This window comes from Squalius cephalus (assembly GCF_949319135.1).
Source record: "Squalius cephalus genome assembly, chromosome: 5".
NCBI lineage: Eukaryota > Metazoa > Chordata > Actinopteri > Cypriniformes > Leuciscidae > Squalius > Squalius cephalus.
The window spans coordinates 17,551,035-17,576,555 of record NC_137126.1 but is presented as its reverse complement, the minus strand read 5'-3'; the positions used below and the strand labels follow the sequence as shown (position 1 = coordinate 17,576,555).

At 36.5% G+C, this 25,521-nt stretch overlaps 1 protein-coding gene across 2 annotated transcripts in view; it reads left to right on the top strand.

Moving 5' to 3' along the window:
* Positions 1 to 5,006: 5,006 nt before the first annotated feature.
* rxrab (retinoid x receptor, alpha b) overlaps positions 5,007 to 25,521 on the top strand; it is a 78,435-nt gene continuing 57,920 nt past the window's right edge. For both annotated transcript variants that reach the window (XM_079870604.1, XM_079870603.1), the window contains exon 1: positions 5,007 to 5,233. In XM_079870604.1, coding sequence (XP_079726730.1) covers positions 5,206 to 5,233 — 28 coding nt within the window. In that variant the 5' untranslated portion in view covers positions 5,007 to 5,205. The remainder of the gene's footprint in view (positions 5,234 to 25,521) is intronic.

Below are 25,521 nucleotides of genomic sequence, written 5' to 3'. Positions count from 1 at the left end.
TGCATATAAATAAATTCCGCAATAACAGTTCTGAATTAGGATATACACTGGAGTTCAAAAGTTTGGGATCTGTTAGACTTTTAATGTTTTTAGAATAAGTCTCTTCTGCTCACCAAGGCTGCATTTATTTGATTAAAACACTAAAACACACACACACACACACACACACACACACACACACACACACACACACACACACACACACACACACACACAACATATATTGTGAAATATTATTACAATTTAAAATATCTGTTTTCTGTTTGAATATATTTTAAAGTGTTATTTATTCCTGTGATCAAAGCTGAATTTTCAGCAAAAACACAAAATTCATGATCCTAAGATATCATAATATGCTGATGTGCTGCTCAAGAAACATTTATTATGACCGCCGCTAGCATAGCTAGCGAAAGCGGTCATATAGGGATTGTCAATTTTTTTTTTTTGTCATCTACTGAATTTTTCATCAACGATACCAGGGACACCGAAACACCGGGGAACATGAAATTTGGTGGGCATGTAGCCCCACTAGACTTTTACGGAAAAATTTCGTTTGGTCCCCGGGGGCCACTCCAACCCACCCCCCCCCCCCCCCCACACCCCCCGCGCTGGGCCCCCCCAAACCCAAAAAATGCAGTTTTTCCTAAATAACTACCTGAACCGTGGCACCGAGGATGAAGACATTTTTATGGTATGTTGGTCTTAAGGGCCCACATCAACCTAGCCCATAATCACTCATTTGTGATTTGCGACCCTTCCCATAAAAAATGAAAATGCAATATTATTCTGCTTTAATCGCCCCTATCTTCAGTTGAGATGTTCAGAACTGCACCATATTTCATGTGTATGATTAACTTGACATCCTCTGGGGGTATGCTAAGTTTCGTAGAATTTCATCCATGGGGGGGTATAAAATAAATTAATTTATGTGCACATTTAGTGACTGTACACTCATCGGCCTGTAGATGGTGCTGTTGAGCGAAGGGTTGCTGGTTTAGGATGATACTGTCACACACACACATGCAGAAATACAAACAAATGCAAGCATGCACACACACTGACATCCACACGCACAGACACACACACACACACACACACACATGTACGCACGCATACATACACGCACAGACACACACACACACAGACACACACATACACAAACACACACACATACACACAGACAGACATGCACATACTACTACTTTTTTTAGGTATCAGCCATATACCCGATTTACCAATACCCAATGTGTTATGCTTGGGCAGTATACTAATGAGGTGGGTGGGACATGTTTCATGCCATGTTAGATCACATCCTGAGAGTCTACGCTTTCAGAAAATATATAGTTTATATAGTTAAATCAGTTTTCTCTTCATGGTACAAAATGTATTATGTGTACACTTTCTTCACCTAAATCCATAAAATCCCATTAATTTCAATGGGACATTTACTTAAGTGTTCTACTTGGTACAGTGGGAATGAGTTTAATTTTGTTAACATTGTTTTTTTAAAACTCTGGGACCAGGGCTACAAGATAAAACCACTTGTTTGGGGAAAAAATGTTTTTTATTTCAGTAAAACACAACAAACCCATGCCAAAGTCAGATAACTGACTTTTATCATCAACAGGTACCTCAACCGTTTGGTAGAGGTTTGTAGAAATTGAATGGGAGGGTCCTTTGAAAAAAAAAATCACAGATTTTTCATATTTATTTGTTCTTCCCTTTTATTATACAACAGTTTCAGCATTATGGATGTGACAGTTGGACTTATATTGGTAGATACAATGCCTTAAACATAGATAAAATTAGTATCAGTGAATTAATTTACATAACTTTTAATGTAACCTCTGTCCTCTGATTCTTGAAAAATCCTCACATTTCATATAATATTTTACATCCTATGAATACATTTTATCAGCGTTATGGACATAACATGAAATACACACACTTTACAAGTGTCCTACAAACTCTGTGAATTATTAAACAAACTGCCGATGTAGTATGAAAAAGACTTGCTTGAACACAATAAGTGTGTTTTTGAAACTCATTTTTGTAATACATTATGTAGGGAAAACCACTGTTATGGATGTGACGTTTTCACATTATGGATGTTAAGTGTCTAAACTAATGACTTTTGATATAAAACTTAAATAGTAATGGCAAATAATTACAAAACTCTAAATTATCCATGATCCACAGGAATACTCCAGACAGTCTTTTAAAATATACAACTTATATACATAAACACGCAATACAGCCAAATTGCTCCACGTCATTTATTTTTGTGGAAAGCCAGTGCAGGCCTGAGCGGCGGTCATATTTTGTACCGCCATGCGGTACATCTAGTTATTATCTATGTTGAAAACAGTTGTGTACAATTTTTTTCAGGATTCTTTGACGAAAAGAAAGTTCAAAAGAACAGCATTTATCTGAAATAGAAAGCTTTTGTAACATTATACACTACCGTTGAAAGACATTAATGAAACTAATCATTTTATTCAGCAACGATGCATTGATCATAAAATGTATGTGTAATTTTGAATTGAATTGTAAATTGGTCAAAAGTGACAGTGAAGACATTTAATGTTACTAAAGATTAGATTTCAAATAAATGCCATTCTTTTGAGCTTTCTATTCATCAAAGAATCCTGAAAAAAAAAAAAAAAATGATACAAATGTTTTCAACATTGATTATAATCAGAAATGTTTCTTGAGCAGCAAATCAGCATATTAGAATGATTTCTGAAGGATCATGTGACACTGAATACAGGAGTAATGATGCTGAAAATTCAGGATTACATAAAACATATCCAAATTAAAAAAACAGTTATTTCAAATTGTGATAATATTTCACAATGTTACTGTTTGTTTAGTATTTTTAATCAAATAAATGCAGCCTTGGTAAGCAGAAGAGACTTAAAAACGTTAAAAAGATAACTTACAGATCCCAAACTTTTGAATGGCAGTGTATATATCATCTTTCTTTTTTCCTGCACGATGTTGAAGTTTACAGGACAGTCCTCAGAGTTTTGTTCTCGAGCGATAGTGAGGAATGTGAACCTAAGACCTCCACTGTCTGTCATCCACACAAGAATAAGAAAACACTGTGCTTTCACCCTGACTCAGGTTGACATTTCCTATCAATGTTTAAAGCATAACAATATATGGCATAAAGTAATATTCAAAATTCTTGCAGTAAAATAATGTTTACTTTAGGTGTAAAACTTTAGGAGTAAAAGAGCGGATTACAATTGTTAAAGTCAATTATTTAAATACGTATTCAATCTAAATTTGTCTGGACTGCATTCTAAAACTGAACTGATCCTTATATGTTTACTACATTTTACAGGTGAAATAGATATCAGTGAAAAAAGGTACATCATATTTGAAATGAATCACATGTGGATGACTGGATGATACATTCTCTCTATTGAACTAAGGAATAATTGCAGTCCTTCTTGGAAAGCCTTTGGTCTCCTCAGAGAATGATACTATTTGAAAAGTGAGTATGCTCTCCCAATCTCACCAGCTGTTATTGTAACCTATGACTCTCTCCTCATCCGTTTTCACAGCTATGAGTTGCAGTATAGAACTCATATGTTGAACTGTGCCATTTGCTTTGAAAGGCTATTTGACCTCTAAACTTACCATTTAATTAGATCTGAGGCAGCATTTTCTTTGCTCAGACAAGCATTATTGGAGAGGTGTCAAGTTTGCACTGAATTAGTACAGTATAATGCAGACCAATAGGACAGAAAATTCAAGGCTGTAAATAGGCATTTAAACAAACATCTAATCAGATGACAGCTAATTACATATGAACCCCAAACTAACAAAACCCGCATGATGTGCAATATTTTGTTCCCAGCGTTAAGACTTGTGTGAAAGCTCACTTACATCTTCTCCACAAAGGAAAGCTCATGACATTGACCTGCTTGAAGAGATTAAGATCCCAGTTACTCTGTTAAAAATACACTTACTGTTGAAGTGAAAAGGCCCAGTTTCACAGACAGGTCTTAGATTAAGCCAGGATTAGGCCTTAGTTCAATTAGTGCATTTAAATAGCGTTAATTAACATGCATTAGAAAAAAAAATCATTACTGGTGTGCATCTTGAGACAAAACAGTGGCACTGACATATTTAAGATATGTCAGTGCAAGTTACATTTGGTTAAAACAGCTCAAACATGCATTATAGTCTGGGACTATCTTAAGCCTTGTCTGTGAAACCAGGGGAAAGAGTTTAACAAAGATAATAAAATTATGTGGTTGCACATAGAAAGTTGTTTATATACTTGTGGATGCATTTCGTTTTTATTGCAGAACTTTCTGTAATAAAATACTGTCTCTATACTGCAATAAGATAGCCTACTGTCTCTCATTTTTCAACCATTATTTATACTTTAAAGTTTATAGGCTCTATATGTCATGTTTTACCATGCCATGATATTTATATTAAAATGATAAAACTATTAGAATATATCTCCACCTCACATAATTAATTCCCTTTGGCATTGAGTAAAGCCATATTCATTTAAATACTCGTTTCATAATGCTGATGATGGTTTTGATCTTTAATGTGCCATGTACATTAATTAATGATGAATTCCCTGGAGGATACAACACCAGTGTGATGACACACACAGTAACACATTTAGTTTGTCTATAGATAGACAATCCTGAGGTTGAAAGAGAAAAAGAGGGGGGGGGGGGGGGGGGGGGGCATGATTGTTTTAATAGCTCTTGATAATGATAATCCAATTAAATGTTTGTTTGTTTTTTCGTTTACATAACAAAAGCAGTTGTCATACACGTATAAATATTGTCAAATACACATATGTATTGTTTTATTGCCATTTATTTTATAGTTCGAAGGGGGTTTTGGCATTGGCAACAGTACCACATTGTAAAAAGTAGAAGTGGCTTGTCGCTGCAAAAGTGAAGCTGATCAGAGTCCCCCTTGGTAGGGTCCCTATAGTGAGGCAGTGCTTGAACGCTGAAGGAATACTGGGAGTGAGTGAGCGAGCGCTCTCGCGGAGTTACAAACTGGATGGAGCGATTGAAGTAGATACTTTAGTTATATTAAGTGGATTTTGACAGCGGATCTCTGGCTTTGGTCTGACGGCGTTTCCTACGGGATCTTATAGCTTGCCCACTGGGGAAAATAAATCACTATCTACAAGAAAGAAAGCTGGCATGCGCTAATATGGAAACCAAACCATTCTTGTCTCTAGGTGAGTTTGACTCCAGGGAAATATGGTTTCTATTATCTTAACGCTAATGTCATGCAGAGGTACAGACATCTACCAGGTTCTGCACTGAGAAGTACTGAACAAAACGAAACTATGCGGCATGTTTGTTTATGTTCATATGTCTATGAGTGACTTAAACCCGTTTTTCTTAAAATAATAGCATTTCTTCATTTTTCGCGGGCAGGTAATGGGAACGAAATGGAATGAGCAAGCAGGCTACTAGAGTTCATATAATGATGATGAGCAAGATTGTCATCTTTTATTATTAGTTTATATCTATTATGTTATCATCTTAATAAAATAATCAGTGTTAGGCTACTAGAGCAATTAAGGTGTGTGATTTATAATTCATGAAGTGCAGACGCGATCACTCCAGTCAAACAGTGAATGTGAATAGTTTATTAAAGCGCGCTAGTCTTCAGTTGTGCGCTGTCACATTATTACAAATGCTCATGGCAAGCCGTTTAAACAAAGATTTCTTGTGAACTAACTAGTAGCCTAGTCTATCTATTTTATGTCTCTAGTACGTTTCTTATGCGTTTAATAATTAATTTGATTGTAGTTACTGTTAATAGTCAGAACTAGTAGCCAGCCTAACTAACTACTAAAAAAAAAATTTATATATAGGCTATATGAATACTTCAGATGCAAAAGCCTCTAAGTGCCATCTGAAATTTTCTTCTAGAATGATCATTTTTATCAAGCTTGTATGTTTATGTTCAGTTATTTCACTTTAATGGCAATGACAATTACCTATTAATTGTCATTAAAGTAAAATGACTGAACCTAAATATACAAGTATTTTATTGATAAAAATGCTCATTCTAGAAGAAAATTTCAGATGGCACTTAGAGGCTTTTGCATCTGAAGTCTTCATATATATAATATATATATATAAATGTATATATATTTGTTACCATATTTCCATGATTTGTAATCACAATTTTTTTTTCTTTTTCAGATAACATAATATTTTGAGTTTCTGATGATTAAACCAATCTCCTTCATTGTATTAACTCAATTTTTCAATTTCAATAAACTTAAAAATTTTAAGGCAACCAGGTTACTTAATTTTTTAAGTTAAACCAACAATATGTTTTACAGTGTACTAGCTCCAGTTTTACTAGTAATTGATCAGGCTACTATTCAAATAGTCTAATTGTAATCAATTCCAATTTTATTACTAATTTGATAGACACTGCTATCTATTTATGAACTGTAGTTTGTATTCCTGTTGTATATTTCAGTCTCAATATAAACCCCCTCGACTATTAAGTAGCAATTCTGACTAGTCATCACATAGCTTATCAAGTAAAAAAGCAACCAGTGAGATAACAAATGTTACTGTAGCAAATGGTATATAAATCCCATTAGGTCTCGTGAATATGTTATATTATCTAATAAAGAAGTAAAGTTCTGTAAATACATGGGACTACAAGTCAGAAGTGAATAGTTGATATCTGAGCCACAGATGCCATTACAATTCATTGGCAAAATGGCAATAGAATTGTTACTTGGCACTAGTAGCAAAGGAAGAAGTATCATTGGGTAACACTTTATTTTGCAGTGTTACACCTGTAGTTACTATAGTATTAACAGTAAATTATGCATAATTACAAGCAGCTAACCCTAAAACAACTCCTAACCCTAATTTTATACTAAGTACATGTTGTTAATTAATATTACTCAGTACTTATTTGTGTAATTGCACTTTGACAAGGGCACCTTAAGATAAAGAGTAACCTACTATTGGATAAAGCACTATTTGATTAATGACTGTAATTATAAAAGAAGTATTAGTAATATAAAAGCCTATTTAAATTAATTAATGTTAAAACGGCCTGCCATAAAAGCTTAACAAATCGATGTCAGCACACTTCATTCGTTATCTCAACCACTTCAAAGGGCGGTACACCGAGCTCTGAGGCCGCTGAGATTTGAAGACTTTATTAGATCTGTCGGAATTATCGAGATCTTTATTTTTTCTTTGGTTCGCTTGGTAATTATGTGCTGCGATCATTGCGAATGATAGAGTGTAAGAGTAGTCTGTACCTGATCTTCTCTTAAACCACATCAGCCTCTGCTTGTCTCTCAAATGAGAAAATGTGTGCTTGGTTGGTTAATCATAGTTTGGCAGTAGTCATTGAGATTTAGAATGTAATCACTCATGACACATGTGATGGTACAGAGCTTGTTGTGTAAACTTGCACTGAAACAGTTTTGCAACAATATTCATTTTCCAAGCCACCTATTTATACATTATTCCTGCATGTTGGAATTCCAGTGTAAACAGCAAGTTGTGTGGCTTGTGTGCCCAACTTTATTGGCATTTTTAGAGTTTGCTCTATATAGGTCTCTGGGGGCCACAACCTTTCCCTGGAGCGTCCCAAGTCCATGAGCGTTAATAAGAAATAGAGGGTCCCATTGTAAGAAGGCCCGTCTGTGGTAGTGAGGGGGGTGTATACGGGATGCCGGACCACCCCAATAAAAGACAACCAGTTTGGTTTACGGCAGCGCAGTTTTGTGTTTCTGAAGAGGTGATTGGTCCTTTGTGAATGTCTGCAGCTGTCAGTTTTATAAGAGCGGCTTTAAAGGGAAAGTTAATTGCTTAAAGTCACAGCGTCTCTCAGACACCCTCCAGCCACTGTCTGTCTCCAAATCAAAAGCAACTCGGGCTGTTTCCAGACAGGACTACACAGAGGGCCAAACTGCACTTGAGAAAGTTTGTCTGAAGTGTCAGGTGATACACACACATCGGAGGGGGAGTGTGTGTTTAGATCTCTTGTTTCACTGTTGTACAAACTGTTGCAATTTAAGCATCTGCTCTTCAGCTTTGAAAGTGATGAGTGATGTCAAAGGGGGTATATTTGATCGGCTCAAAAAGCTGCCCTGTTAATCATTTGCTCTATGCTGTGTATGCATGACTCCTTGATAAAGGCAACTCTGCACCTTGTACTGTGGTCCCTGTTTGGTTGCATACATTTAGAGGAAGCTTTAGCATACAAAGTACAGACGGCACCACATGTCTGAAGGAAACGTTATGAAGTTGAATGAATATTAATTATTTTCAATTTCTAGGTCACTAATGTAAGTGAATGTGTGATATTGAATATGTGAGATCTTGGTGTACTTCATGCAGCCTATGCAGCTGTCATTAAATCAAAAGAAAGATAAACCAAATACTAAAACAGTCGTGAATATTTTGCATTTTCACATTCAGTTTTCACTGAATTTTATGGTTTGATTATAAAATAAAATGTTGTCAGTAGTAGACTTTTGGACTCCACTGTTTGGGTTAACATGAATTCACCAAGTAGAAAATGTTCCTAGATCAACATCGTTGTTGATCCTGGAACAACATTTCAATCAACCAATCAGATTTGAGGGATAGATTTTATTCACCTATCACTTCCCTCTGACTTTAGGGATAAATTATGGTTAGGGTTATAGGTTTAGGGGTAGGGATAGGGTGTTTTTTTTGGACAGGAATGTTGTTCCAGGATCAACAATAGATGTTGATACAGGCAGGACTATGTCTTACTTGGCAAAATCACAGCGACCACACTGTATGTGAGTGTATTTGTAAAAGGTGTATTCATGAAGGTGTTTGATGTCATCAACACCAAATTTTAGTAAAATTGAAAATAGCAGGCATTAACAACTTCTTTAACAGAGTGTTTTAGACCCTTTTTCTCTGGTGCAGTGTTAATGGGATTACACTTGACCTTATGTATGGTAATTCAGTTTAAGTTAATGGATTTGTAGAATCTAAAGAATGAACAATACCTTTCCCATCCCCACGTTCCATCTTTATGGCAGCATAAGTACCGTGTGTGTGTGTGTGTGTGTGTGTGTGTGTGTGGACTCCTCTGACTTTAATGTTGCACATTGTCTAGAGGCAAGTCACCGCCAGTGTAATTATCTAATATGTTTTAGTTCTGTCTATCTTTGGTTTTGCATGCTGCGACAGACAAGTTAATGAGAGGTCCAACTGTCTAATTACCAGGTGCAAACTTTTAAGGTCAACTTCTCCACTGCACATGATGGACACTGATATTTGCAAACTGACCCCTGTCTGTGGCACCAGAGTATAGTGTATGTAAGGCCTGTTTCAGGCCACACACAAGTGTAAGTAAAGAAGCTGTGGGACTGCAAAAGCAGGCACATGCCAAGCTTTCATACTGTCCCAAAATTAAATGATCTGGATTCAGTCTCTAGTATATTATACACTACCAATGAGAAGTTTAGTGTCAGTGTTTTTTTGTTTGTTTGTTTTTTTGCCTATTAATACTTTTATTCAGCAAGGATGCATTACACTGATCAAAAGTGACATTATAAAAGATGGTAACAAAATATTTCATAAATGCTGTTCTTTTGAACATTAGATTTATCAACGAATCTTGAAAAAAAAGTATCATGTTTCCACAAAAATATTAAGCTGTACCATTTTCAACTTTAGTAATAACAAGAAATGTTTCTTGTGCACAAATGGTGAAAAGTGCATTTCTATGTTTCATACATTTTCCCCCCAACTCTCAAACTGTTAAGCAATACTTTTTTTTTAGCTTATCTTTGTGCACATGATTCTTGAAGTCTGGAGGACAATGTGTTTTTTAATGCTTGCATATGTTTTATGTATTTTGTTCCAGACAGCACATTCTTCAAAGTGCAGGTCAGAACATATCGTAACTTAAACCTCTACTAACTGTAAATATGGTCCATAAAAGCTTCCATGTCTGATTGTGGTATCCTTTCCTCCCTTTTTTCCTTTCACTGCTCTTTTCGTCTCCTCATCCTGTTCACACTCTAGCTCTTTTGACGGATATGTTACAGGGTGAATGCAGAACTGTCAGTAATTTAGATAAGATCTGATAGAGATATGAATCTTGCATTTTTTCTCCCATGAGAGCAGCAAATCATACACACCAAAAAATTCCATTAAACAGTAACGGGGCCCCCAAACTACTGTTCATGTGATACTCAGACAGGTGTTATTTGCTGCACTTACACCCTACAGAACAGACGGATCCAATTTGCACCCTGGAGAAGACGGCAATTTGAAAGGAAGTTTAGTTCCTCTGAGTCACTGGCTTGTTTAAGAACAGCCCCCATTGCGATTCTGTTTTATTTATTTTAGATATTTGATAATTAGTTGATTCATTGCTAATCTAGTGAAGAGATGACCATCATGATAGCTTAACATATGTAAAATGCTTTAATTTAAAGGGACAGTTCACCCAAAAATGACATTTCTGTCTTGATTTACTCACCCTCTAATGACTTTCTTTCTTATGTGGAAAATAAATAATTATTACACGGCTCTGTGGAATACCTGATTTTGATTGGTCAATCGTGCCATCCACACTAAAAAAAAAAAAAAAAAAAACGTGAGTAAAATTTACCTTTTCTTTCGCAAGTTTTTGCACACCGATTTTGTATGTATATTTCACATGTGGAATTAAGTTAACTCTACTTAACTAAGTTAAGTAAAATTAACAAAGAAAATAAGTAACTTTAACTTGACCGGTATAAGGTTGTTGCGTAATTTCTACTTAGTTGAAGGTTCCTTTGCAATACTTTTTACTCCAACAATATAACACTGAAATAAACCATGCTTCTAAAGTGTATAATTTACTTAGAAACATCTAAGCAAATAATACAGTAGATATTGTGTAGACACCATATCTAGAAGTACCGCAGCACCTGAACAAAAAGACCTCAATGGTACCACAATGACGGTAACATTCGATGGATCGTTTTTGAGTATGAATGTGTAATTTGGAGTAGAAAATTAACTCCAAATGTCACAAAATGGCAAGTTACTAAACCTAACAAAAGCAATGATAAAACAGTGTAAATACAGCTGGAAAACAGCAAAAAAAAAAAAATCAACCTTATTAATTATTCAAGCCCCATGCAATGCATGATGGGAACACCAGAATCAGAAAAGTTGATTAGTTTTACTTAATTTTATAACGTTGATATTTACGCTTTAATTTCTACAAGCTTGAAATGAGTACTAATATTTACTTTGTTTTTTGAATTCTTGCCTTAACTAGCTTTTTCATGTAGAATTTGTTTTCTCTGTAGTATTTACTTCACCACATAATCATTTTATCAGTTCAGCAGTAACAATCTGACAGGTCAGTAACTGATAACAACCGGTAAAAACTGATAACACAGGCTCATCCGGGTAACTGAAGTCAGCACTATACGCTTAAAAAAATGTATTCGTGGAAGTTTGGTGAGCTAATAACTCAAATCAATATTTTGTCTTCAATTATTTAATTATGTCATCCGGGATTTGTTTCATACAAATGCTGCTGCTGCCATTTTTCAACGATTGTTTTGTATACTGTAATGGATTATAAGATTGAAAACAGAAATTATTTTAAAACAGTTTCAATATCAATCAAATCAATATCTCTCATGCCCATAATTATTTATGTGGCGAAATTGCCATGTAATAATGGTATGACTGTACCGTATATCTTAAATATCCGTGAATTTGCCTTTGCACTAAAAGCCCTAATAAAATATTTCAGCTCAAGTCAATATTACAAGAAAACGATAACAACCAGCTGGATGTACACCCCCTACATATTCTGAAAAATGTTTCAATAGTTGATGACAATTGATGACAGAATTTTCATTTCTGGTTGAACTGTCCCTTTAAATTTAAGCAAAAGTGCTTAAAGACTAAAGGTATAAAGAATGAAAAGCAGATTAGTTATGGTGACTCAGGTGTCACACAGATTATCGTTCCTGCTGGGCATGTTGGGAGTATTTTTGTGCATGCGGATTGTCCATGCAAGCGTGAGTCTCTGTCCCCTTTCATGCTCCGTGCGTGAGCACTGACACACTTGCGCTATGTGTCTTTAGCTCTATTACAGTCACAGTAATGAGCTAAATCACTTTTCCTGCCGTTAAAGAATGTTGAAGGCTGTTCAAACCACTTTGAAAGCTCAGTACCGATGCGACACATGTTGTTGAACATTTTGGTTGCCTTCCCTACGTGAACCAATACATATACCAATCACATAGACCAATTTCATGTTTAAAGCTTTCATGTGAGGTTGGCTCTATAGTTTTCATTATAAACTTGATATATTTCATAACTCATGCAATGAATCATTTAATAACTCTCTGTTCTTATTTTTTAATAGTTGTATTGAAAATATATTTAAAGATAATAATGTTATCAGTTCATGGAAAAATGTTAATTTTAACATTATTTACTTGCCCTCAGGTTCTTTCAAACCAGTAAACATTTTCTTCCATAGAACACAAAAGGGAACATTTTGAATAATACGGGCCATTTTTTTAAATTACATTAAATTAAGACCGGAGCTTTCAGGCTTAAAAAAGGACACATCATAAAAGTTGTCCATACTACTTAACTATATTTACAGTCTTCTGAAGCTATAGCAGCGTTATTTTAGTATTTATTAATATTTATTTTTTCATATTCATTTTAGTTTATATTTTATTAATATTTTTTTGGTATTTTTTGTCACGGATTGCCATGTAGTGTAATCCACAAAGATGCATGATGCAGAATGAACAATAACAATTTAATATTTAACGAGCACAAAGATAGCACTACACTTGAAATAACATCACATAACATTAATGAGAGACAACGAACAGAGAAAAACTGAGGGCTTAAATACACTGATGATTGTAATCAATGGAACAGGGAACAGTTGTGTAACAATCAGAAACAACAGCAACTATTGAACAACTAGACCTGAAATGGTGACTGAAAATTTAGGGTGTTTACATGACAACATTGTACTAAAAAAAGTTGACAATGTTGTCCAAAAGACCCCCGTTCACACGGATCTGCAAAAATGACTAAAAAGGCTGTAATTTGCATTCCAGGCCAGTAGTTGGCGATGTCACTTTGTCAAGAAACACCCCGCAAACACGTAATACTCATGCGGATGAGGTCACTGTTTTCACAAATTCACGTTTTTGTTGGTAACATGGAGACGGGAAAGGCATTGTTTTCAAAACCAAAGCTCCATTGTCGTGTAAATGAACAGCCAAAACACATACAAAGTTTTCAGTTTTCAGTTGAAAACAGTGTTGTGTAAACATACCCTAAGGCTACTTTCACACTGTCAGTCCAAATCCGATTATTTGTTTTTCCAATTGGAATTTGATCTAAAATTATTGATTGTCCACATTGTGTATCGCAACTGTTCAAATCTGATTTGTGTGTCCTATCATGCCGCTCTTTCGTTTTCTGGAATATCTGCATTGGTTTCTATGGCAATGACGTTGCGTTGGTAGGTATAGGCCAAAAACAACAACAACAACAGCAATATGGAAGGGTTTGCATTTGCAATACAGATGTTGTCTTATTTTCGACATGACAATGTAGCCACTGTGCTGGTCTGCTGAATCTTATGAGGCAGTGGCAGAAACATAGGAGGCTGGTATGCGTGGCTTTATTCAGTGCTGTCGTCTCCACCGGTTTTAAAACATTTCTCCGTTATTTTGTCATTTTCAAAACTGTTTCTGCAGCGACTTTCAGCATGTTTCCTATAACAACGTCTGACGTTTACGTCTGGCGTCTGACGTAAAGTCTTATAAACCACGTGAAATCCGATGAGATATCCAGAAATGCTTTTTTAGTTTTAGTAATTTTAGTACTTCAGCTTAAGCTTGTTTTGTTCCATTTACTTGCAGAGGCAACATAAAAAAAAATAATTAAAAAAAGTATTTCTAATTTATTTTATTTTAAGTTTATTAAGTTTAATAAAGAAAATGATTTTGAATAGTTTGAGTTTAATAACATCACTTAGCCTTTATGAGATGACACTGTTACAATTATACATTTAAGTAGTGAGTAATATTAATTAACAACATGTAGCCTACTTAATATAGGGTTAAGATTAAGGTTTGGTTTAGGATTAGTTGCATGTCTTACGTACATGTAACACGTGTAACAAGGACACTGTAAAATAGAGCTACCAAATATTGACATCTGCTCTAGCTCTCTTTGGTGTAAGAGATGTAGAGAGGTCTTATTCATGAAAGAATGATTCTTTTCAGTTGCATTGTTTGATCCAATCTGAATGATACTTTAGAGTACAGTTACTATACCGTTTTTGGACCAAAGAAAGTACTTTTCACTACACCGGTAGCTAAGTGCTAAGTAAATAAATGCAATATATTTTTGATGATTATTTTCCTTCTGAAACTGAGGTGTGGATTCATACTCGCTTATAAAGGGCATATTTTTATTATAAATGCAGCATTGTGTCAGGATTGTGTTCTGTTCAGTGTGTTTTAGTTCTGTTTTTTTGTGACCTAGCTTCCCAGTCTTTGGCTGTTTCATTCACCTGGTGTTTGTCAATCTTCTCATTATTTCCCTTGTTTAGTCTGATAATATACATACTCCCTGTTTTCAGTTTTCAGTTCTTTGTCCTGTCTCGTCAGCGTTTTACGTGGTTGTAGTATTCTGTTACCTGAGTTTTCCTTGCCTGTTGGATTTATTGGATTAACGACAGTTTTTGCTGATCTCCTTCGTCTTTGTGCGCTTTGTACAGCCACCAAGTAAGGGTAAGACTTTTTATCCTTTTTAACATTCCCAGATGCAACATGCTTTCATACATTTTCATTAAACTAGATACTGTCAAAGCACACTGGAGACTGAGTCATTACAACAGCCCTGAACTTGTGTCAGCTGTACTATTTCTAGCCATGTTTGTGCTGCACTAGTAATTGCACCAAATGTTGACTGTGTAAATTTGCCAGCTCCATTTTGTACCTAATAACTTAATTGAGTCATGACTCATGTGACTAGATTGTTCCAATAGCTTTTGCATAACCACTTAAAAAGAGGAAAACAATGTGTTTTTCCTCCATATGAGCACATTAAAAAATGCTGGATCTTCTAAAATCTGGTGTATTTTTTTTTTAAATTAACAAGACAGTTTTAAGTAAAACACTTCCACTGTACTGTATACAATGGCTGCTGTAGCTGTCACTTCCCTTTAAAATGATGTGTGGCGTTGACATATGACACCTTGTCATGTACAGTACGTGTAATGAATGTGTACGTGTTCATTTGTATGTACTATGTGTTCTCCCTAAGGCTGACACTCTTTCACTGGAAGAGAACTGGATGTAGATAACTGACCGGGGGCCAGTTGCATTAACATTGTCTTTATGTTAAGACTGTGTCTTAAGAACTAGTCAGATCAAGAACTAATTCAATCAAAACAGTTTCTGCTTTGCCTAATTAATTAGCCAGCCCAAGTAAACTCATTAAAACAGATCCTGAAGGGCACTGCGATCTGTCCATCTTTTCTCCAGTTGGTCGTTAAAGACATTTTTACATTATGCATTCAGTACAATCTGTTTTTAGAGTGTGATTAGGACATGTGATTCCCAACATGGTTGTCCCTACAGGATTGTGTCTTTCAATTGAAATCATGTCATTTTTTTTTTTTTTTTTTTTTGTGTATAAAACATGAGAGATGCTTTGTCCTCCTTGTCCTTGCCCTTAAATGACAGCTTATATCTGGTTGGAATATGTTTTGTGTATGACTTCATTGTAGATTGCATATAGGTTTTTCTTTTTCCTTGGGCGTGAAAGATAAGACTGAATTGTGCTATACATTTTGTTCAGTTCCTTTATGTGCGTATGTTTCCTTCCAGACTGATTTAGATGTCTCTGGGGTGAGGTTGCACTAGAGTTGCACTTTAAAGAATTTTTAGGAATGAATGAACCTTTCACCCTTTGCCCTCATCCAGTCAGATGATTTTGCAAGCCATCAGACACGTCTTATTTAATTGTTTTGTAACATGATACAGTATCATGACATAATTTTGATGGAATGGTATGATATTCCATTGTTCTTGTTAACGCTTTCCGAGTGATGTAACTACAGGACAGGACATGAAGTGTTTACTGTCGTACACTTTTTTTTTTTCCGTTCGCCATTATTTTCTCTGAGGGTTGTTTACATTGGTGAGTGTGTGATTTGGTACAGCAGGAAGTCATCAGAGAACAATGAGGAAATGAGGAACAGGATGCCAGAGCGATGTGTGTGTGTGTGTGTGTGTGTGTGTGTGTGTGTGTGTGTGTGTGTGTGTGTGTGTGTGTGTGTGTGTGTGTGTGTGTGTGTGTGTGTGTGTGTGTGTGTGTGTGTGTGTCTGGAAGGGGGGCTATTTACCTGCTGGAGACACTAATCGGCTCCTGAGATGAGAACACACGTAAATGCACGTTAATTAATAGCCATTTGCTATAGAGTAAATAGGGCTCTTGTGATTATGAAGGACTGTTTTACAGGAGATGAGAGGTAATTGTGACTGGGACAAAATTGAAACCTCCATTCATGTATTCACATGCCCATCCAGTCTTTAGTTAATGTTGAACAAACTTGGCTTGCTGTCCTCGAAGGAGGCTTAAACCCGAGGCTCGGCTCGAGCTCCAAGCTCAACTCCCCCTATTACCGTTCTACATAGAGGAAGAATGAGAGAAATAGAGGAGGAGATAGGGAGGTGGAGGAATGCCGGAAGAATAGACAGCTGCTTATATACGCTCATAATGTTGATTGACCGGACTGAATGATTAGGCTCCTCCCGAGCCTATGTTTGAAACTTCATTTAATGTCGACATGAAAAGGAAGTTGTGACGTACATCCGAGTTTAATGAAACATCGGGGAATGTTGTTCTATACAGTACATTGGTTGTTGATTGAATTTTGAAATGTGGTCATTGCACTCAAAAATGAATGCTAGCTTGTGGACAATTGTGGAGGGGTGGGTTTAAGTGGAATACATGATTGGACAAGGCCTGAATACGTCAACGGAGAGAATTCTGACTTTTCAAATTAATCATTTACATTATAATACATTTACATTACCATGCCTACTTTAAAGTCTCCTGAGCTTTGAAAGAGCATTCTCTGAGAAATTAAATTTGATATGATTGAACGGGCAGAGTTGAATATCTTCAAGTCAAGTCAAGTCACTTTTATTTATATAGTGCTTTTTACAATATTGTTTCAAAGCAGCTTTACAGTGATAACAGGAATATAATGCAGCAAAGTTTGTTTCGGCTGTACAGGAGATCTAGAAGAAAATAGCGCCATAGTCCAGCTTAAGTAAGTTCAGTGATGGTTCACTTTCCTTTAGTCTCCCAGTCAGATCTGCTATGATGATCTATATGAAAATACACCTATTTCTTATAAATAATTTTAACATCTTCATCTTCTAACTGATTATTTCCAAACTGTGGTTTCCAAAACCTTAAGCGCTTCTCCCTTTTCATCCTGTGGATGCTTCCAGTATTCCAAATTGCCTTAAATAATTCTTCCCCACTACATAATTAATATTATGATTGCAAGTGAGCCAAATATTTTCTACAATTTATTCCTGGTATAGCCAACATTCTTTCCAGATGAACTCAACTTGTAGGCCCTCGTGTGTCATACACCAGGGATTATATGGACCTCATATTTTACACATCACTATGAAGCAGACATACTGAAAAAAACAAGAGGATGGCACATCCTGTAGCCGGCCCATCACATATCTAAAAGAAAAACAGTAAATTTAGCATTAATGTGTGTGTGTTTACGCATGTCCATGCTTGTTATTGCAGGCGGTCAGATGTTCAAATGTAAGGGACTGAATTTTTTGTTCTGTTTTGATGACGACATGACGTCAATCTTTAAAAGCCTCTCCATAGTATTTTTCCACATACTTTCATTGAACCACTGTTGTTGAGAGGCAGATTGGTGTATCTACAGAGAGATTAATGGACAGGACACTCCAACAGCCATAAACACATGCTGTTCCTTCCATAGGAAATAGAAGGGAAAAAAAATGGGCTGATGAAATATTGAAGTAGATTTCAAAAAGCTAGATGTTTTTGCCATTGCTCTGAATGTTCTTCTCTCATTAACCTTCTTATACTTTTTCTCCTTTCTTTTCCAGTTCCTCGCTGATAATTGTATTTGAGTGATCGAGTTTTTAGGGAATTTCTTATGACCAATAAATTGGAAAGGTTTAAAAACGATATGTAAGTATATACTTACTACAAAACTTAATTAATGAATGCTATATTAATAATATCAAAGAATTATCTAATGAGATTTTTTGTTGAAAATTTCTCAAAGTAAATTAGTGCAAGAGTATACTGTTGATCTATAAAAATTAATGTCGAATGGTCTTGAAATAATTTGATGAGAAATGACAAAGTCTCTGACTTTTTGATTGTAGACTTGATATCAAATGCAATTCTGCACTGTACAAAATGTTATGTGCTATCTACTTTATTTTTTTTAAATAAATATGGTAATAATATTACACATAATATTTTTTAGTAGATTTTAAGGCTTGCTTTGTTTATTGTCATCTACCTGAATAAATCATGTAAAATCTCCCAAATGATTTAGTCTATGACACTATGATTTTTGTTTTTGGTGAAATATGTTTAATTAGTTGACTCAAATGTGTGTGATTTTGAGTAATTCACTCAAAAAAAAAAAAAAAAAAAAATGTTTGTATTTGACTTTGAGTCATGTTGTACAATTAAACACAGCACAGCAAAAGTAGAAACAAACTTGTTACTGTACTGGCATTAGTAAAGCTATTGTTCAATAAACTAAGCAACATGCTTTTTAGTATTAATACATTCAGTTATCCACAACCTAACCATAAGCTCTACTCTTCTTCACAATGGTAACGATCAAAACTTCAAAATTACAGAAAGTCTTTCAAATGTAAAACATAACTGATCATTAAACATTAACAGATATTTTTCCTTCACTCAAAAACAAATAAAATAACATTTAATTTCAATATTTACTCTCCATTTCTAGTCATATCTACCATATTTCATTGCTGTCAAGGAGAAACAACTAATATATTAATGATCTCATTTGCATTTTGGATTAACATACATTAAAAATGCAATTCCAACATACAATGACTTGAATACACCTCTTCTGTAAAAAAATAAAAATAAAAAAATAACATACAAAACCGTACCAGAAAATTATATCATAGAGAAGAACCCTGCAGACATATATTATATATATAATCAGGGCTTGACATGAACTTTTTGCTCACCAGCCACTGTGACTATGGTTTTCCAAAGTTACTAGCCACTCAGCATTTTTACTGGCTACAATTTTGAAATGGATACATGGGGGAAAACTGCCATATAGATATTTGTAATATCATCTCATAATTTGGCAGCAGGCATATTAGGCTCCTGTCACTTTAAGACCTGACTTACAGATCCATTACTGTTATACACCACAACATAACTGACTGTATACGTGAATTCTTGCCAAGACCAGCATGTTGTCATTATTTTTTGTGTGTTTGACTGTTTGAGCACAGTACGCAGCGACAAAAACTCAATTTAGTAGGAAGCGGCTTATGTGCGTGCACGTCTGTCTGCGGGACTGAGTAAAATTATGTGCAATACGCGCAATCCCACGCCGAAATTCAAGCCCTGTAACACCAACAATATTCATCCAGAGAAAATGAAACTAGTGGATGAGGGGAGGTGGATTTATGTGTCAACTCGCTGTCAAAGAGATGAGAGAGTGAGAAAGTGCAGCTGGTATTGTGTATCTATTCTGTGAAAAATGAGTATTGAAAGTGATATTTCAGTATCAATATATATTGAAACATCTATATTTTTGACAACACTACATTGCACTTAGTTTATTATTTCAGATGCCCTTTTAAAAGACTACAATTGAAAAATGTATATCCTATATTATGTATAAAATTCAACCCGCTAAAGTGGCTAGCAGGAGTGACTGTTACACGCCACTGCTGAAATCCGCCATTGGGTTGGCGGGTGTTAATGTCAAGCCCTGTGTATAATGATTAAAATATGTACAGTTAAATGTATTCAATCTGTATGGAAAGTATGCTATTAGGTTTTACCTGATGGTCACAACACAACACATTTTTAGAGTCATTAAATTAAAACTTTTCAATGCCAACATAAATACATTTGTTGGCACATGTGTTTCGTGGACACCATTATGTGTCATTGATCCATTTTCTTGGTTCTGCTTTTCCTGACTGTCTCGTAAAGATTGCGTCTATGTTTATGTGTGCAGCTATAAGGAGAAAGGCTGGAATTTGGCAGCTATTTTAAAAGCCTTTCATAGTTTAGACTGCTTCTCTCTCTCTCTCCATCCATCCTAACATCTACATGTCTCTTCCTGGCAGCGTCTCATGAAAGGTTATGGATCAGACCTTTTGTTCCTGCATACTATCTTGACTATTTCAACTGCATTGCCAAAGCAGTTATTCTTGTTCCCATTTACTAACAGGAAATGACACAGCAAACCTACTGTAAAAACAGGCTCAGGCAGTCATTACTACATCTTGTCCTGGTGTTAGTCTAAATTTTTGGTTGTCTCAATGTGAATAACAGTATAAGTGGCAGATCTTCATTATCCTGACTGTCAAATCCATTGATCTTTAGCATGACTTAGTATCCAGAACACATTGTAAAGGCTGTCATCAAATCACACACTCTAATCAATCACAAAGTGGATAAAGAGGTATTAAACTGAAACCCCTCAATATCTATACATCACTAATGCAACTTTCAAGGCTACTAAAAAAGGACTTGAAGGTTCTCTAATGTTCGCATGGTCAAGGCAACAACTTCTGCCTGTACTGTGGTCCATCCTTCAAGCCCCTTTCTAAAGAGCTAATCAAGAACCCTTGAAAGAGAGATTTTTATGACATTCATGATGAATTGAATTGCAGGTTTGATCTTTGACCTCGAGCTTGATTGTCTTAGAGATGAGATGGAAACCTTGAAAAAAGGAATCTGCTCTGCGTGGCACGGCCTCTCATCAAGGTCTCGTAAATGAGGGCATTGAAAGGAGCAAATATCCCGGGTCTCATAAAGTGAGCCTGCAAATTTTGCCTTTAGTCTGTGTTTGTGTGTGTGTGACTAGGTGTCCTTTGTTGCTCAAGGTCATAGGGAGTCAGAATATTGGGTGGTCTGAAAGTTCATATTCAGAGACAGATGAAAATGAGGCACTTGCAATTTTACTAGCGAACAAATAAAACATCTGGGGGTCAAGTTATTTCCATATCAATCAGAGATATGTTGCATGGGCCACACACATTCAGTCACAAACACTCTCACATGGGTCTTTCTCATAAAAATGACTTCCGGTTTTACATGCTACACAACTGACACTACACAAATGTTGAAATGTTTGTAACGTAGAAGGACACTCATTAATTACAGATGTTTCAATTAAGTATGTACAAGAACGGAAGCCCATTTTATGCCTTTAAGGGATAGTTCACCCAAAAATGAACACACTTTTATCATGTGTGCATTTTTTATCACATCTATCTCTTGTTGTTAGTTGTTACAAACCCATACAACATATTTTGAAATACAAATGAAGATATTTTTGAAAATATGAGAGATTTCTGTGCCACCCATCGAAAGTCCATTTAACCATAACTTTGACACTTCAAAAAGTTAATAAAAAGTTAAAGTAATTCATATAAATCATTAAGCATGTTTCCAACATGCTTAGCCTACTTGATGCACGAGACAACCCTTACTAGTTCTCGAGAGTCAAGCAAGCGTGGTTTAGCTTGCGTTTAACATATTTGATTAGCTCTATGTATGTGCATTGATCAATGTTTAAATGTGAATAAAAGCCTAAATTAGATATGTTAATCATAAATTAAATTTGATTAATATGGATTACTTATATGTCTTCATGAGCATTTTTAAGCATCAAAGTTTTGGTGGAAAGGACCTAAAATGGAGGGAGAGTAATCTTTAAGGTTTCATTAAAAATATCAAATGTGTTTCAAAGATGAACGAAAGTCTTAAAGATTTGAAACGGCATGAGGGACAAGAGTATGAGTATGATTTTTGAGTGAACTATCACTTTAAAGTAAAATAAAGTAATTGTGAGATAAAGTTTAAAATAAGAAATAAAACTGCAATTAGGAGACAAATTATGACAAATTAGACCAATTATGAAAAATGAAGTAAATTTCTTTATATTTAATTTTTTCTTTGAGGTGGAAATAAACTTCTAAACAAACACTCCTTTCCAAAGAAAAATCACATATGATCCCTTTAATATGCAAATTTTCTCCTTAAAGGAGTCATGACCTGTAATTTTCACTTTTCCACGAGAATCAATGTATGTTATGATTGCCTAACGATTATACACTGGCCGGGAAGCCGATATTTAAAAGTGAAGCGTTTGTTTACCCCTGGGTTCGTAAACCAGCCCACGTGCACGCGCACTCAAATACGAGATTTTAATTTCTGCCCCGACTTGACGTCAAGACGGGGCAGGATATACCATATATGGACACCGCAGACCTATGCTGCAGGAAGCCCGCCCTGCCCCTCTCCCCCTCATATTCAGTCGCGAAAGATGCAGAAACGTAGTGCACACGTGAGTTGCTCTGTTGTTGACTGCCGGAATCAATATGTAAATGTGTTTTCTCTCCCAAGAACGGACCAAGCTGTCAGGGACCAGTGGATTAAATTCATTTTTAATGACGCGGTTCCTACAACCCTTCCCACTGGCTTAACGTTAGTGTCTGTGCTAATCATTTTACGCCGGAATCGTTCGGATATTGATATCAAAAATATTGAATGTCTAAAAAACCACAACGTGAAACAAGGCAAAAACACCACATGATAGCAAACGTTGATCTCAATAACCACTGTAAGCTGATAAAAAAAGTAGACTACATCTCCGTTAATGTAATCTACATTAAATAAAAGGTATAATGTATGTCTCAGTCAAAATGATTGTCTTTACCATTCAGAGACATCTTGATGTAGACGTCCTTCCATCGACTCTACATCTTCCCTTTCCAGCTCAGGTTCAGAGTCTGGCTCATACATATACGGTTGAATTCCGTAGGTCGCGGCCAGGTCGGGTTCATTCACAACTTGCGCCATGATGTCATTTTGGAATGATATGCTGAAGTTACCTGCGGTGTCAACCCCCCTCCTTCCTGTCACCAATCAACGCGCCCCTCATTTGCATTTTTAAAATGACCGTCCACGACAGCCAAAATATCGCATCAGATCTCGCGAGACAATAATGCCTTCAGAAATAAGGGTCAGAGGAGCTCTGTGTTTATTTTTTTTCCACTTTTCTTTTTTAGAAGGGCCTGAAAGACTATAATAGAGCGTGGGTATCCAAGGTAATACTAGGTTATGACTCCTTTAACAACAACAACAACAAGATTAAATGGAGAGCATATGGAAATCAAACTTTCCCTAATCATCTGAAACGGTTATGAACTGTTATGTCCTGTTTTAGTTTTGTTTTCACTCTGTTTTCTCTGTTTATGTTTTCCTTAGTTCCCTAGTTAGTTTCCCTGGCTGTTAATTAGTTTTCACTCACCTGTTTCTGTTCTACTCATTATCTAAAATTATGTTTTATATGCCCTTAGTTTCCTCAGTTTCTTTGTCCAGGATTGTTTATATCAAGTTCAATGTTAATGTGTTTACGTTATTCTCCTGTGTAATGTTTTAGGTCTAAATAAGATGATCAAGATGCAAAAAGGCAATGTAACAGTGTGTAACATACGACAATACCAGACAACAAACTGAAGGAAATAAGGATCTTAAATACACAATGATGATTACCTCAAAGACTAACAGGTGTGATACTTAAATGAGTGTCCATGGCAACCAATGACTGGTGGGAACAAAGGAACACAGAAAACAGGTAAATGAAAGTCCAATATGAAAACAAAATCAAAACAAAGGCAAAACGTGACAGAACTCCCCCTTCTGGAAGGTGACTCCTTGTGCTGTAAATGATAAATGTTCCAATAGAGTTCAGGAGAGTGGAAGAACAGAAAACCTCCATGGTGGAGTAGAAGACCCAAAAATACAAAGAAGGTGTACACATTTCATGCACAGTTTCAACCTTTAGGTCTTTATCAGGCACATGAGCAGAAGACCACCACAGCAGGACTGACAACCCCCATGGAGGAGCAGAAGATCACCAAAGTAGAGCAGACGAGACTGAAGATCCCCATGGCGGAACCAACGGTGGGATGAGTCAAGGTGGAGTTAGCGGTCCGACAGCCAACGGTGGAGCCTGGAGAACTGGAGACCCAGGCGCAGCTGAGGAGATGGGAAGACCAGACAACCCTGTAGTTTCAGGAGGCCAGGGCGGAACTGCGGTGACGAGCAGCCGAGGTGGAGGCTGGGTGCTGGTGGACTGAGGCGGACTGAGGCGAACAAGCACCAAGCACCAGAGCAAGAGGGAAGGCAGAGCCCGACGGAACCGAAGGGGTGGAGGGATAAAGCGCAGCTGGTTTCCCGGAAGTCTGTGGCGCAGGCAGGATGAGGTCTAAACAAAGTGGAGCTGGAGGGACAAGGGAGTCCAGTGAATCCACTTGCCAAGGCAGAGCTGGTGAGCAGAAGATTCGTGGCAGATCCACCTTGAAGGGTTGAACCACTAGAGGAGGAGACGAGAGACTGGAGGGAGCCAGTGGAGGCGGACCGAAGGACTGACTGGCTTTGGCAGAGGAGGCGGGCGATTCAGACTTTGAACTGGATGTCAAAATAGATTTGGGGCTGCCTGGGATCAGTGGAGGCAGATTGTACTCTTCTAGCTCCACTGAAATTCCCACTTGTTCAGAAGTTACAACCGGCTCACATACCTAGTCAGACTGGAAGGCAGGCTTCCATTCCGGGATGGACAGGGCTGCAGGCTCTGGATCCGTAGCAGGCATCGGCTCTGGCTCTTTGTCCATGGCACCCGGTCTGTGTTGGGCTCGGGTTCTGTCTCCACAGTGGCAGTGGGCTTTGTGTCAGCAGTGGCCATGAGCGATGGCATTAGCTGGAGATACGTGCCCTGCAGACACCTGAGGATGGCTTCTCTTCATGTTCCCAAATCAGGTAAATTAAGAGAGGGCTGTAATAGTTCACTCCAATCCAGTTGAGCGATTTCAGCATCTCGTCATCAAAGTGATAGTGTCGGGCGAGCTGGTAGAAGGAAGCAGAATAATCCAATATCGAGAGCCCTTTACAGGCTAGTGCGATGAGTTCTGCTACATAATCCATCCATCTTTCTTTGGTCTGGTGTTCTGTAACATTTTAGGTCTGACTAAGATGATCAAGATGCAAAAAGTATTAATTAAGTAATACACAAACGTAGGTAATCCACAGGACAGAAGGCAACATAACAGTGTGTAACATACAACAATACCAGACAACAAACTGAAGGAAATTAGGAACTTAA